The sequence below is a fragment of the Zea mays genome, chromosome 3 (assembly GCF_902167145.1).
Source record: "Zea mays cultivar B73 chromosome 3, Zm-B73-REFERENCE-NAM-5.0, whole genome shotgun sequence".
Lineage (NCBI taxonomy): Eukaryota > Viridiplantae > Streptophyta > Magnoliopsida > Poales > Poaceae > Zea > Zea mays.
In genome coordinates this window covers 181,300,305-181,316,057 of record NC_050098.1, presented here as the reverse complement: position 1 = coordinate 181,316,057, position 15,753 = coordinate 181,300,305, and the positions used below count along the sequence as shown (strand labels likewise).

The 15,753-nt window shown below is 45.7% G+C and overlaps 2 protein-coding genes and 1 long non-coding RNA gene across 4 annotated transcripts; 2 read left to right on the top strand and 1 right to left on the bottom strand.

Moving 5' to 3' along the window:
• Positions 1 to 1,911: 1,911 nt before the first annotated feature.
• Positions 1,912 to 6,036, bottom strand: LOC103650974 (sorting nexin 1-like). Of its 2 annotated transcripts, none has more exons than XM_035966068.1 (11): positions 5,850 to 6,036; positions 5,615 to 5,743; positions 4,781 to 4,916; positions 4,515 to 4,648; positions 3,830 to 3,901; positions 3,502 to 3,652; positions 3,076 to 3,209; positions 2,899 to 2,967; positions 2,735 to 2,814; positions 2,486 to 2,546; positions 1,912 to 2,389 (listed from the first exon to the last, which is right to left on the bottom strand). In XM_035966068.1, exons 1-11 carry the CDS (start codon positions 5,859 to 5,861, stop codon positions 2,180 to 2,182), a joined length of 1,188 nt encoding a protein of 395 aa, XP_035821961.1. In that variant the 5' UTR covers positions 5,862 to 6,036; the 3' UTR covers positions 1,912 to 2,179. The 2 variants fall into 2 exon arrangements, with proteins under 2 accessions (XP_035821961.1, NP_001288493.1); NM_001301564.1 differs by having other exon boundaries at positions 1,914 to 2,389; positions 3,502 to 3,661; positions 5,850 to 5,952.
• Positions 6,037 to 6,250: 214 nt separating this feature from the next.
• LOC100276582 (senescence regulator) lies at positions 6,251 to 7,227 on the top strand. The gene has a single exon (NM_001150336.2). It carries the CDS (start codon positions 6,330 to 6,332, stop codon positions 6,963 to 6,965), a length of 636 nt encoding a protein of 211 aa, NP_001143808.1. The 5' UTR covers positions 6,251 to 6,329; the 3' UTR covers positions 6,966 to 7,227.
• A 1,994-nt stretch (positions 7,228 to 9,221) lies between these two features.
• LOC118476728 (uncharacterized) lies at positions 9,222 to 10,828 on the top strand. Its single transcript, XR_004857307.1, has 2 exons — positions 9,222 to 10,501; positions 10,586 to 10,828. It is a non-coding gene; the product is annotated as an uncharacterized lncRNA (long non-coding RNA).
• Positions 10,829 to 15,753: the final 4,925 nt, after the last annotated feature.

The following is a 15,753-nucleotide window of genomic DNA, read 5'->3' as shown; positions in this document are numbered from 1 at the left end:
CCGTATTTCTTTGTGAATCTCAAGTGTAAGGGCGAGAGGCTCCAAGTTGTGGAGATTCCTCGCAAACGGGATATTGAAAGGCAAAGCAAAACACCGTGGTATTCAAGTTGGTCTTTGGACCGCTTGAGAGGGGTTGATTGCAACCCTCGTCCGTTGGGACGCCACAACGTGGAGTAGGCAAGCGTTGGTCTTGGCCGAACCACGGGATAAACCACTGTGTCATCTCTGTGTTTGATCTCTTTGTGGTATTGTGTTTTGTTGAGACTCCTCTCTAGCCACTTGGCGATTATTGTGCTAACACTTAACAAGTTTTTGTAGCTATAAGTTTAAGTTTCAAAGGATCACCTATTCACCCCCTCTAGGTGCTCTCAATTCCTGTCTTCCAGCATCCTGCATCCAGCGGTCTAATGTCAGGCACAGCCCAAGCCCAACATACGGAGGCCTGAACGCACATAAAACTGGGCAGCGGTGACCGGTGAGCATCCTGCATCCAGCGGCCCTTCCGCCGTCCCTGATTCCTGCCTCCCTGGTCGGCGCCTCGGCGGGCAGCGGCTGGCTCCTGGCGTGTTGCAAGCAGCTTCCAGCTAGCAGCCAAGCGCCCAAGCAGCAGTATAGCAGGCAGCCAGGCAAGCCGTAAGCACCACTGCTGCACTGCACCTGTTAATCATCTTTTAGGTTTGTAGTCACTGCTCACTAGAGACTTAGAGAGAGGTTTGTCTGGTCTTTTGGATTTGTGGTCACTTCTCACTAGAGACTTGGAGAGAGTGATAGGTATATGTTTCACTTTTGGATAAACCAAATGCCTATTATTCCTGGCAGCTATTTGTACATATTTCACATTTGTTGTTTGCATGTGATCTATGCTATAGCGTCAAATTATCAGTATGCTTGTATGTGACATGAGTGTAGATATAATTTCTCACTCAAATAATGTCACTATGTGTTTATGTTGATGCTATGAACTTAATATATATTAATGTTCGGATTAAGTCATTCAGTTTGTTGTTTGTTTTTGTCAATTACCGACTCAAGTTTATCATATCGATCGTTTTCGACATATCTTCGTTTCGAATTTTTCGTTTTCGAATGACCGGTAATTTCGATACCGTATACCGACCGTAATATTTTCGTTTTCGTTTTCGTACCGTTGTTATAAAACAAAACCAAAACCAATATCGGTGTTTTTTCGATCGTTTTCGACCGTTTTCATCCCTAGCCAAACCTGCCACTTCCGGTGCCTCTCAAGGTAGGGAAAAAAATAGCGAGCTACTGATATGATTTGTTCATCCGGATCCGGATAGGTGGATAAAGTTTGAGGCGGATCAAGCTGGGGTTCATCGCGGTAGAAATGGCGCGACGGAGACGCTGGTTTACATCGGTTGTCTGGTTTCTCTATGGAGGAGCCACCTGGGGAGCCCAGGTCCCAGGATCATGAGAAGCCTCTCTGTAAACGGCACATGATTAAGGGCTGCATCTCTATAACTACTGAGAGCATCTTCAACAATAAATTCTAAAATAGAGTCCTAAAATTTGAAACAAGACCATATTTAAATTATTTAGGATGTCAAAAGAATTTTTTACTCTAACAGTTAAACCTTATATAATACTATTTAGAAAATAAATCATATTATTAAGAAATAAATGGTTGAAGATCGAAAGGAAATGATGATAGAGCTCCAGTATATGGAGTACTATATTTAGAACTCGAAAGACCGAGCCCTATAATTTTTTATGAAATTTTAAAATAGAGCCGCTCTTGAAAAAGTGTTTTATGTTTCTAAACCCTATATTTAAAATAGGGTCACGTTTAGAGCCTCTCTTATATAGATGCTTTAAGACTTAAGAGCCCTCTAAATCCTGCTATCTATTTCTCGCTTGAACACTTCAGGAAAAAAAATCAAGCTAAAGAAGTTCCAGGAAGTAGCATCATGGTACATCATTGATTATCAATATCACGAGATTCCAGTAGCTATTTCAGTTGATCTAAGAAAAGAAGACGGTTAAAAGCTCAAACAGCAAGAAATGACGTCAACTGAACCTAACAGCTGGAGCATTTCCAAACCGCAGTTCAAGTATACAGTAATCAGTGTCAAAACAGGCTGGGAAAAAACAGCCTAAACTCACCAGCTGCCAACCCCCTATCCCATTCCCAAACATCATGAGGAAACACAAATCACATTTATGATGTGGAACAAGCTTCGAGCTTTGGGAGGACGCTGCGCCATGCATCCGCAATGTCTTTAGCTAGCTTAGCCTGACCCTTGGCAAATTCATGGAATGCGAGTCCAATATCAGCTGTCTTTTGCTCCTGGAAACGAGCAAGCTCTTCATTCATTAGTCTAACTATGTGTTCAAACTTCTTAGTAGCCTCCTCACTGTCTGCTTTCAACTGTAAGGAGCAAGACATCAATGAACAAAAACTTATGTAAACCTCGTCGACAAGATTACATTAAGAATTCTCAATGAGAAGTTACAGCAAACTTGCCTCTCGAAACTCAGATTCTGCTTCGGCATACTTTTCAGGGTTCATGAACTTCAATTTTTCACTGCAGTGAGAACAACATTAGAAAGTTGCAGTATGTAACAACCATGTTACTAACAAATCAGGGAGTCCTAGTTGGTTGAGGGCTCTGAATTTGGTATTGCAAACACAGTGATTCCTATTTTCCTGATCACTTAACATTATTCTGGACTGGACAGAACAAAAAAAGAAAATGGATTTTGCAATACGTACAGATTAAGCTCTTTATACTTCCTCTCCTGATCCAAATCGAAGTGCTGCCTGAAAGCATTGGCTCGATCAAGCATAGTGGCCTGTAATGAAACCCAAATTAGTTAAAATTTCTGACATTACAACAAATAATATGATACAATAGAGACAGAGAGGGAAATGCTCACTTTTATAGATTGTACAGCACGCACATAATCTTTCAAGGGTTCTTCAAAGTTAAAGAGAAGGTTGTCTGCCTACAGTAGAAGCGTCTCAACATCATGAGGTCATAGAAACATCAATATAAACTGTTCCATAAGATATCCAGTACCAAGTAGTACTATGTAAGAGGATATCATGATTACCTCTCTTTGCAGCTTTATTGACAACATCTCTGACTTCGAACCAACTTCAGAAAACACCTTTTCCATCAAATCTCCTTCACAAGCACCTAAATGCTTAATCGCCTTTCCAAAGTCCGCCAAAGATTGACCAAGTTCTAATGAATCAAAATTAGGACTGTGTAACTCATCTTGCTATCCATTTAAACAACCAAGAAAAAAAATGAGGGTCTTATTGATGGTCTTTGGGTTCGAATTCCACATGATGTTTAGGCCAGATTATTTATTTATTTGAAATAAACTTCAAACATTTGTTTTCTGAAATTGCATTTTATGGATTTTTCAAAACAATTTCACAATGAAAAAGAAATTGCAAAGTTGCAAGGTATTTTAACATGAAGAAATTCAGAAGTAACGAAGGACCATTTTTCAAACGGCCAACTGATATACCTCTGTGTCTTTTCACAAGACGGTATGCTTGTTTTTGGGCCTCTGCTAAATGATTTTCTAGCTCAAATATGTAATTTTTAAGCTTCTCATATTCAGGAGTAGATTCCTCCACAGGCTTTTCTTTTCCCAGAACAACATCACTGACTTTTGACTGCACATCCTAAAAAATGATACCACGTCTGTTAACTTGCAAATGGATATCAATAGTGAGACGAACAGAGGGGAGTTATACAGCATAATGCTTGTTATAATCCAGTAAGAACTAAGAACAATGTTCAGGAAGTAACAAGGATGTCTCACTGGACATACGGATTACAGAAGACAATACCTTAAACATCTGTATGAAATCTGCCGGTTTCTTAAAAATACCAGTCTCATAAGATCTTGCCCTATCCATTATCTGGTTCAAAAGCATTGGAAAAAGAAACATGAGCAGAAGGAATGCCATCAAAACCAACAAAATGAATTATTCAGTCAAAAGAATGAGATAAGCAACACATGAAGTCCTGATATAAAAAGTTATAAGACAATAATCAAGAGAGCACCAAGCCGATGAGGTAGAAGGTTGCAAATGACCATTGCAAAGTCAGCAGTTGAATTCATATAACATAATCTAACTATTAAATCTTCACAGCCGATATATCTGACTTATTATTTATGTTTGTGATGGAAATTTCAGTGAGAAATCAGGTCAAATGACCCCTAGACATAAGGCAGCTATCCTAAGGACATCTATGTTATGTCTATTGGCAAATATCCTAAGGACATCTATGCATATCATGCCAAAAGAATTTCATTGGAAGAAAACGTCAAAAGACTTCAATTCACATTTCTCAAACGTAATCGCTACTCAGATTTCACGAAGCATGAGTTTATGCAAAAAAACTTATAAACTAATTAAATAGCGATTTCTGATGAACCTATCCAATGAAGTTTTGAGTCAATAAGAATCAAAGTAATGCGTAACAAGAAAAAAACACATCAGTCTGCTGCCGTGCAATGAAATGTTTTACCTCTTCATCTGCTTGCAAAAATGTCCTCAAGACATCACTTTGCTTGAGTTCAGGGTGTGAAGCTATCCTGTTAACGAATAAATCCAGAGCTTGACGCCGCAATTCAATGAACTCCTTGCTAAACCGGAATTTCTCTGAAGAAAAAGAATAGAAATAGATTAAAAAAGATGCATTATCGATACAACTATTCAGAATTCCAGATGTTTTCTGTCCTCAAGAGATTAAATGAAAAACGTTGATACGAAAACCATAATTTGGGATCTTACCAACAGCATTCTTCTCCGGAAGAGGGGGTATAAAAATGCCTTTGTACCTCTCAGCAAGCCGATCATGCAACCATTCAAAATCACTATAGCGCCGAATAACAATTTTCTCTGGTCCCTCAAATTCAGGGAGGTTGGTCTGCAGAAACAAATGTTACTAGATTAGCAAATCAACAAGTGTTGAAGGTGAACAAGTTCCATATCTCGGTACAAGAAAAGTGCATAGTCACTGGCTATTAGACATAAAAGTTATCATGCCATTCCTATTGTAAGTTGCCTAGATAGAATCTTTCGTATAATTGATACAGTTTTGGTTTCTAATTCAAAACTTAAACATACAATTTTCACAAACTCAACACACAACCACCTGTCTAGTCATAACACCACCTTCCTCCATAGAACTAGTGCGACAACTCCTCTTCATTGCCCCTCAACTTAAATGTTTCAGAAACACGACTTGATTTCCCACTGTTTTCTTTTCCCAGCAAATACATTGCTGATAGCTCTACTGATTAATGCTCTATCAAATCTAGAACGACACATGAGTTTTGTAAACCAATGAGTTCCAATTACTACTGGATTACATCCGATATTAGTTCCAGATCTATATTAGGAGGCCGTGATCCAAAATCAGAGTCCCACTGATCCTGCTTTTATACCTCCACACACACACACACACACTGTGCAAACAAAAAAAAGCTCTAAAATCAGAGCAAGCACGCATGGGTGCAAGCAAAGCATATAGTCTGTGAGCACCATGTTACAAAAAACAACCACTAAACCAGGAGCGATTCACGAGTCACGAGTGGTATGGTACCGAGGCCAAACAATTGTTACCTTGGTGATGACGCGGTAGGAGATGTAGGACTGCACGCCGGTACCCATCTTTACGGGATCCGTGACGGAGATCGACAGGAACGGCGCCCCCGCCGCCGCCGACCGCTGGCTCTGTGACGAGCTCCTCTCCTGCGAGAGCCCCATAGACAGATTCAGCTCCAAATTCCAGCCGACCGAACCAATGGTCAGAAGCGCAGCAGAAGGTATGATGCGAAGGAGCGGGTATAGTGGTTACCGGCGAGATCATGGTGAGCTTCGCGGCGAAGTCTCCTCTCCTCGCAGGTGCGGCACGGCGAAGCGACGGGAAGAAGAGGACGACTTCAGAAGAAAGGGAAATGGATTTTTTCCCTGATTGGATTTTCCGTGGGTATTTTTGTTTAGAAGATTGTTTGTTAAGCTACGGGATTACGGGCTCGAGTCCCGACTTGATCCGAGCCCGCGTTCAGGACTGGGCCCAAGAGTGGTCGATCCAGAATCTGACCCGTCGAAACGGCGCACGAATCTCAAAACTATGGCATCGTCTTCTCCAAAGGGCTGGCTCCACCTCCACCACAGACTCGTGGACCCCAAATCTGCATCGGCACGCCTCCCATTTCGTTGATCACCTGCGCGCTCGTCGCCGTCTCGTCACCTCTCACCAGTGACGTGACATCTCCCCCACCCTCACAGTCCCACACTCACACTGGCACACGCGACGGCACGCGCTAGCTCAACCATGGATCGCATGCGACACAGGAACTCCGTCAGCTCCGAGCGCTTCCTTGGCTCCTTCGCCCGCTCCGCAGCTGCCGGAGAACAGTCGGCCTCTACGGCCTTCGAGCTTGACGAGGACGACCTCTTCTCCGCAGGATCCGGCTCGCCCGAGCCGCCGCAGCCGTTGCGCCGCCCACTCATCCTGTCCTCCGTCCGCCATGCAAACCCTAGCCCTGTTCCACGCCTACGCCGCCCGCCGGAGGGCATCCTGGACGCCCTCCCCGAGCGCCGCCGCTCGCCGCCTCAGTCCTCTTCATCCACGTCCTCGTCCCCCGCTTCCCCGGCTGCGGCCCCTCCCCGCATGATCCCTGCCGTTCCCCGCCCGGCGCCGGCACCGGCGCCGTATGTGCCGCAATCATTGCCGGTCAACGTTCCTGCGGCGCGGCTGCGGAAGCCGCCCGTGGTGATGGTGATGGGGGAAGCGGAGGATGAATACGAGGAGATGCTACCGCCACACGAGATGTTAGCGCGCGCGCGGGCTCGGGAGTCGCCGATGACGACGTTCTCAATGCTGGAGGGAGCCGGGCGCACACTGAAGGGGCGGGATCTCCGCCAGGTACGCAATGCTGTCTGGCGGAAGACTGGATTCCTCGACTGACCCGTGCCATTTGCACTGGCCAGTAGCCCTCAGGTAGAAGTGACTGAAAAAATTATATGGGAGTCTGGACATCTGGTTGTCATGCACACCTGTGTTTGTTAATTTTAGTCACGCCTGTAAAACATGTCTGCTCTAGTACTTGTAAACTCTTCATTTGGTGGGCTATAAGAACTAAGTTGAAATATGTCACACGAGTGATTCTGTGTTTGTTAGGAGCAATTTACTGCAATAAATAATAAGGTGTTCATTTTCAGTTGTTCTACATTTACTAGATGTGTCAATTTGTGTACATTGGTGTGATAGAGGAGTGGAGCAGATTGGTCTGATTTATGGATACTTGTCTTATGTTGTTCCTTTTAACTTAATGTAATCCCTCTACATCCTGATTCTTCAATGAATTCTAGTGAAGCTGTAACCATAGGATGTGGAGATCAATTTTTAGATGAATAGCTTGTTCTTGTGTGGCATAACGGTGGGATTATCTGGATAGTATCATGTTAGTCATTTTTAGTTTAGTCATTTGCGCTTTTCAGGCCACATATTACTACTTAGTACACATATATGATTAAGTTTGGAAACTTTATTTCTTTAAATGCTGTCAGTCCAATCCAATGAATGATGGACCAAAAGAAAGATACCCTTCAATTAAAAAAACCCCGACCTGCGGTGGTAAGACAGCCCCGGGACATTGTAAAGAAGACCTTCTCACACATTGTAAAGAATACCTTCTCACACAGGTCGAGAAAACCTTTGAACCCCTATCCCACCCATACAAAGTGACATCGTAGCCCATGTGAAAACGACCGCAACTGGGGTAAGCCTTAGACCTATGCTTTGGTGGCCTAACCAACTTAGCTAGAGGCCCTTTCGTAATACCCTTCTATTAATATCATTTAGGACCTTGTGCTTGTATATGGACAATCCAAAAGTCAAGAAGTTTGTTCTTGTGGGGCAACAATAGCATGATGAATACGAGGAACTATGGGGGCAAGAAACCTTGTAACAAGCCCCAGATTCCAAGCGGAGGTACTCTTCTTTAGTTTGAAATCAGAGGCATGTCTCTCCCTCTGGTCGTTCGTGGATTGTGTGATTATCTACTTGGCTACACTGCTTCACCTTGACACTTCTTTAGTCAATGATAAACCCATTTTTCACTGCCCTCTAGATTTTGACAGAAGAAGATAAAATGGAACTCTGTCTGGGATTCTAGGTTGTAATATGATTAAAAGTTTTGCTTTGCATCTTAGACTCTTAGTGGTAAAGTATTTACTGAATAAATCAGGCATTCAACCAAACTGTTGCAAAGTACAGGGGAATATCTCTTTTGCACATTTGAAGTCTATTCTGAATATTCTGATTATATTTTGAAAAAATAATAATCATTGGTTAGGTGCTGAAATGGTCATTGAAATAGAGAAACTACACCTTACTGAACTCCATGATTTATCACTAGATTGAACCAAAAGAAAATACTAGCAATGCTCGTCACCACTTCCCAGCTATGCTGGAGAAACAGGTAAGTACATGTTTATAGAAAAGGGTAGAATTATATCTGAGTGTTACATGTTTCAGGTGTTTCCCTTCTTTTTTTTAGCTCTTCTTTATGAAATAATGCAAATCCTGGAATGATTCAACCCATGGTTCCAAAGGTGACAAAGTGTATCCAGACCCTCAAGGTGAGCTGGCCAGCTGGGTACCTCTGAGCACCTAGACACCTTTGAAACAGAGATTTTCCCACTTAGGGCTTGTTCGGTTAGGTGTGGATTGAGGGGATTAAATCAACTCCTATTCTGAATAGGAGTTGATTTAATCCCCTCAATCCACACCTAACCGAACAAGCCCTTAACAAGATCTCTGGATGTTTCAACCTGCCCTGCCTGCTTTGGATTTTTAGATATAGAAAACCTACCCTTGCTAAATGCCAAAAGACTTAATAATGTAAAAAACCTGCGGGGATAAGACAACATCTAAGTATTGCATTAATAAGACCTCATACAAGTCGAGAAAATCGACGAACTCCTGCTCTACCCATACATAACGGCACCGTAGGCAACGTGAGAATGACCATGACGGAACCATGGACCTTTGGTGTGAGATAGACAAGAGATTTTTTTTAACCCCAACCTAAACTCAGAACCTCATGAGTGCTAAAAGACTTGATACTGTAGTCAGACCCTTCATACTGTAGTCAGATCAGGCCCAGCCCGTTACAAACCAGTGGATTTGAACATTCTTTACTGAGAGGCTCGTTTTCAATTGCAAATCAATGCAAGAAAAACATCAAGTTTGTAGTGCTCATTTATGACCCCAGTGAAAAGTTGAGGTTCTTTATTTTCCCAATAGACTGCATTTGTGGCGTGAACACAGATGTTAGTTGGGGAAGAAAAAAAGGGGATGAAAGTTTTGTTGAAGACACTCAATTAGGTGCTGGGCCCTGCAATTCATAAGGATGAAACTGAACCATCTGGAGGTAGAACCTGTTAGAATCTATACTGTCTAGGATCGATTCCTAAGTCCTTAGAAAACAAATCCGTAACTGGAAGTAAAATTTTGATAACGAGTAGATCTGATCTATTGAGAGGAATTGGGAAAACACACCTTATTGTTGCTGTTGTTATCTTCATATCGTCGCCCTGCAGAGAAGCAGCAGGCATCGAGATCCGAGCCGTTGTAGGTTGTCGCGTTTCCAGACACTCCGACGCCTAGGCGATGGGGCCTCTGGGGACTAGGGTTTTGGGGCGAGGTACTAGCGTTAGTTTTTCCTGCGACCCCTTAGTCCTATATTTATAGCGTCGTGTGCCTAGGGTCTCCAGCCGAGGTTAGTGTGTGGCCCTCCCAATCAAGGGCCCATTTAAAGAGATAGATAGTTGGGTTTAGCCCAATCCGGTCACTGATGACCAGCTGTAGAGGACACACCCAACAGAACCAACTGGAAGACCTTGCTATTCTTGATCTCCCAGTCTGTGCAAATAGGAAACAGATAGAACCAACTGGAGATATTCAGTATCATGCTTCCATGGAATAGAAGTAACTGTATCACCACCCAGGTATCAATCTGTGACGGTGGGCAGACAAACATGTCCCGTCTCCTTCAGTTCCATGTGTGTCCAAACTACACTATCCTAAGCTTCTGATGAAAAACATATTGTGAACAGCACATAGTTGGTCAGCCGTCTAATTCCTGCTCTTGTCTTTGAAAGTCTCTTCGTTGCACCATCTCTGGTGGTGTCCGTTTGCCGCAGTGCAGCCATGATAGAGCTGGAATAGCTGACTGGATTGGATGCCTCCAAAACCCGGTCCCTTGCCAAAAGAAGAAGAGGAGGAAGAAGAAGAACTGGCAGCACTGAATTTCATCATATGTAAGATCTCCAGGCTGGTTACAGTGGATGGACAGAATGTTTTGGACACATACAAGGGCAGGAAAATGATGGCTTGAAGTTTTTGGTTTGACTTTCACTCAGCCTCGTTCGAGTTTCACCCGCCACATGTATAGTGCCTGTACATCACTTGAGACCATGGCAGACAACTGCAGCCAGGTTAGCTCACTAGTCTGAGTAGTGCAGTAAACGGGCGAGTTACAGCTGCCCAAGACGTAGACTAACGTGACTGTCTGGTTTCAGAGTCAAATGCTTGACGCAGTGACATCCAGAGCAGCTTTGGCTTGCATGGCTGCTGGCTGCACGAAGGTGTTCGGTGGTGACTTGTTGAGGTCATCAAGGAGACGAGATTCTGCATCGTTGAAGACAGTGATCGGATTTTTATTTCTATTTTTGACAAATACTCTTGAGACTTTGCTAACATCCAGTTATCTTGTTACTGCCTCTGCTTTCAAATATATTGTTAAAAAATCATTTACGCTGTTACTGCCTTGATTGTTAAAATATATTACGTCGAGGAAAAGCTAACTGGTTCAAGCTTCTAATACATGGCATTACGGGCAATCTAGTTAGTTCAAAATTGAAGCAATTAGGTTCTCCTATATGGCTATATCGTAATATATTTAAAGACACATAATAGATTGTTTCCCCCATTTCAACTGCCAGAAACTTGCGTCCTGTTACTTACTCATCGTTCAGCTAAACTGAACTCGCTCCCACGCTGCAAACTGCATTATTCAGAGTTGCTTCTTCAGCTAAGCTGGCTACAGTAGCCAATTGTCATGTCTCATGTGGTGTAGTGCACAAGCACTGCACAGCTAATGAGGCTGGAATAAAGACTATTCCTTCTTTGTCAAAAAATAAAAAAGAACAGAGAATTGATCAGCGTCCTTTTGTCTGCAACGAAATGCGCTGCTGGATACAGATGTCGTTGATCAGTTAGACCAACTCCAGCAACACTCCCCATCCCACTCCGCATCCGCATTTTGCACGGTCTGAGGCACTATTGCGCTCTCCAGCAGGCTCCGCATCCGTCTCCGCAAAATAGACGCCGTGTACCTGCACTCCCCATTTCCACGCTTTCTCTCTCCTCTCCGCAGCTCTCTGCATGCGCGCGCGGCTGCTCGCGGGCCCCAGGTGTCATAGACTGCATGCGGAGTGCAAATACGGAGTCTGCTGGAAACGGAGACGGATACGAAGAGGAGAGAGAAACTGTTGGCCGCGCGTTTTAGGGATACGGAGAGAGAGTCTGCTGGAGTTGGTCTTAGTGGGGATGATCCTCGCTCCGAGACCAACAAAAGAATGGAAGAGATCTCCAAGAGATTTGGTTGCTCTACGTACGAGGAGGGCTTGGAGCTTGTTCACTTCTTCTGCATGTATTACAGAGGGGGAATTTCCTGCTTGATTGCGCTATGGCCTTTGTTTTGGCTCCATTTCCATGCCGTTCCAATCGAACGAGGAACGTACTACCTCACTGTGTTTGCGTTCGACTTTGATTATTTATTTATTTTTATTTTATTTTCCAGAGGAAGTGTGAAGTGTGAACGCCAGAACGCGTCGCAGTTACAGAATCTGGAAAAAGCCGGTGTCTTATCCTTTCGACGGTAGCGTACCACGTGCCAAACTACGTGCAGTGCATCAGTGTAGCTGACAGGCGGTGGCTGCGGTTGACTCGTGGCCCGTGAGGCGACCGTGTGCCCTCTGCTTGCGGTCGCCGTCAGCTCGGGCACGCACACGCAGGCGGCACCGGGCCGCCTCGCCCCGCCTCCTCCTGTCGCCGGTCCGCTCCAGGTCCGGCGGGCGGAGGATTCAGGTTCCACGATGAACAGCGTCGTGCTGTGAGATCCGCGACATTTCTCGTCCGGACATCCTCCAGTGAATCCGGACGGACGCGCCCCCCAATGTTCGCCGTCAGCGCGCGCCTAGGCAACCGCGCTCGGCTGGAGAACAACGCGGCGAGAGCGCAGGCACCACACTGACCGCGCAGCGCACCTGGGCTTGGCGACCCGCATCGCATCGCATCGCATCAGCAGCAGGTAACTCGTACGCGTCGCCGTCGGGGGTGAGCTGGCGCCTGCTGGTAACGTAACGCCCATTCATCACTGTGAGAGGAGTAAACGGGCAGGACGCGGCGGGGAATTGAAGGGCGACTGGGTCCGTCTCCCTCCCACAGCTCGCGCCGTCGCTGTCTCGCCGAGCGGGGAGGGAGCAGAACAGCAGTCGTGCCCGGCGTCAAGGCGACATGGACACCACTATATATGATAATAATACGGCCAAAAGGTCCAACGTCCGACCGTCCGTCCGTCCAATCTTGCCCCGCTCTGCCGTTCGTCTTCAATCCTGCTTCTGGGAGCTCCGATCTTTTTTTTCCCCCGCTTCTGGGCTGTGTTGGCCAGCTGAGCTCTATGAACCAGTCAATTGACAGTTTCTGCACCGCATGATGCTGGTGCACATGCACGACCAAGGTAATTATAACGCGGTTATGCTTTCTCGCTTTTATTAATACCCTGGTAGCATTACGACTAACGACCACTTGACCCCTTATTACTTCATTTCGTAGCTTCCTCACGAACGCGCCTAGTAGATTGATATAGACAACAAAAATACTTACGTGACCTGCTGACGTGAATATTAACAATTGTACACGCTAAAGACTTATTGGATTGTGTCTGGATTGAAGATGATTAAATCCCTAATTCACCTCAATCTCTTTCGATCCAGATGTAACCGAACAAGGCCAAATAAAGTTTAATTGTATCGTTGTATGTGATATAGTATTACAAATAGTTTACACGTGTTATAGATTATAGATTAAAAAAATAAAGTTTACACAGTTAATTAAAAAAAAAGTGTGGAATTCGGACACAGAGTTAAGATTGCATGTACGGAAGCGTACGTTGTCTCGTAGACAAAATGTCATTGTCGTTTACGTTTTGCTTCAGCCAATTCTTGTACAGACATTTCCTCCAACCAGAACCCATATTTCGTTTCTCTTTATTCAGGCCATAAAAGCAAATCTTGAAACATTTGCTAAACACAAGAGCGAATCTACCTCCTTTTACCATGACAAAATTTTATAACCCACTGACAAAACATTGTTCATTCCTAGACCGGATCCCACGTCAGATCAAAACAGTAGCAAAGTGACAACAGAAAAAAAATGCATCTGTGTTTTTTTCCATGCAAAAATACTTGAGCGTGCAAATTTAAAAGGTTTTTCTTTTCCATATCATTCTACTAGTGCTAAAGGCATGGAAAAAAGGTGATGTATATGTTCATCCGTATAAAAAAACAAACAACATTTTTAGTTTCAAAGCGGGCATTGCTTGTCTCCGTTTCAAGACAAGACAACATGAGTCCATGACGACCACCGAGGCTTCGCTCGTCATCCTGTGACAACTAGGACTAGTTCAAACTTCAAAGTGCTAGATACTCATGTATGTAGTCGCATAATGCCTGTGATTTGGTACCAATATAGTACTAACTTGTTTGGATACGCCTTCGTGATTGACTTGTTAAAACAGTCCCAAGAAAAAGCAGAAAATAAAGAAAGCAGTGCGTGGTGTGCTCGTGTAGGAACGCGCGCGCGTGGGACTTAGAAGTTTGAACTCCGGAGCCTCTACGAAGTGTTGAGCACCAAAAAAGGGTTGTCTATGGTCTAGAAAGTCCGCACTAGTGGTGTGGATGGTCCGCGTGTGCGTAGAATTAGCTAGAATTCCGGATTTCTTGCGGGATTTGTTATCTAAACCATGGATTTAGCTCGGATACGAATTATAATGGGTTCAGACCTTTCCTCTATATATATATGGAGGACTACGACCGATTGAACATCAACAATCGAATCAATAATCAATACACACATTGTTTTTACCTTATGCATTTGGAGTAGTTCTAATTTAGTCCTAGATTAGCCTTTCTCTACCCCAAATTTTCACTTCTCTTTGGCTCTACGTCAATTAAAGACGTCTTAGGAGGCCTGCCGATCACAAGACAAGACCTAGGATCTCTCCTTCCCGACAGGCCCCTCTCGAGAGCGAGATTCAGGCGCTGCCTGCGAACTCCGCCGCTCCTGCGCATGCGCGGACTGTCCGGCTCAACAGGAAGGAACACCAGCCCTGCACTAGATCGTGGACCGTTCGACCCCTGGTCGCGAACCGTCCGCGCCTCCGCAGAGAGCACCGCCGCCGGTTTTCATCGCAGTGATTGACGTCCGGATCGACGTCAACACACTTTTTGGCGACTCCGCTGAGGATATCACATATTGTAACATCCCAAAATTTAACCCGAGGTTTGGAACCCTAATCCCCTAACCCCCCACTTAATCACTCCTTAGGCTCCACCTCATAGGACATCTCATCATATGCATACACTTTGATTGTTAGAAGCATCTCACATAGATTATTATTTTTTAGCACCTAAGATTATTTAGCTAATTATTTGTTCAAAAGAAAAGGAGATAAAAGAAATAGAAATAGAAATAGAAAATAGAAAAGAAAAAGGAAAAAACCTTCCCCCCCGGTTGGGCCGTTTCCGGTCCAGCTCCCTCCCACGCGCCGCGCCGCTCCCCGCTGACCGATCGGCCCCACCCGTTAGCTGCCCCTCCCCTCTCCCTCTCTCGTCGCTCTCCCGCTGGCAGCTCGGGCCCACCCGTCAGACCCTTCGTCCCGCCCGTGACTTCACCGGCACAATCCCCGTCGATGACCCTCCCCTCGCCCCGTCTCCTCACCATAACTCCTGCGCCAGTGAAGTTAGGCACCGCTCCGCCTCTCAGCTCACTGTGCTCGCAGTCTGCTCGTGAGGTCTCGTCCCCGGCGCTGTGCACCCCTGTCGCCGCCGTGGCATCCCTCGCTGGCGCCAGCTGGCCCTTGGTCGCTTCCCGCCCTGGGGCGCCTATAAAAAGGATCGCCCGAGCTCCGCCTTCCCCACACCAGCCTCGGCCACCTCCCCCTCCCCTTCCTCGAGCTCGATTGAGCCAACGCCGCCACGCCCTCCCTCCGCTCCGGTAAGCTCCCCTTCCATCCTCTGGTAGCCTAGCACTCAATTGGGTAGGCTCGCAAGGTTCACCACTCCCTCACGATCATGCCACACCCTTTTCCTTCCCCCTATTGCCCCGGCAGCCTCACCGGCGATCTCCCCGCCGCGGACGCCCACCACCTCGCCGTGAACCAACCATCCCAAGCACCCTCCGGCCAAATTGGCCCTACCCCCGTGATTCCCTACCCCCGCCCGTGCTTTGCTACCACTCCTCCGTCGCAGAACCGGGATCCCGGCAGAGAACCGCCGCAGACCTCACCGGCGGTCGAGCCCGACCGGTTCACCCCTCTCCTAACGCCGTCCGCCTCCCCTCCCTCTGGCACATGGGCCCGCGCCCATGGCGCCATCCCCGCACCGTTCCTCCGCTGGCGAGCCGC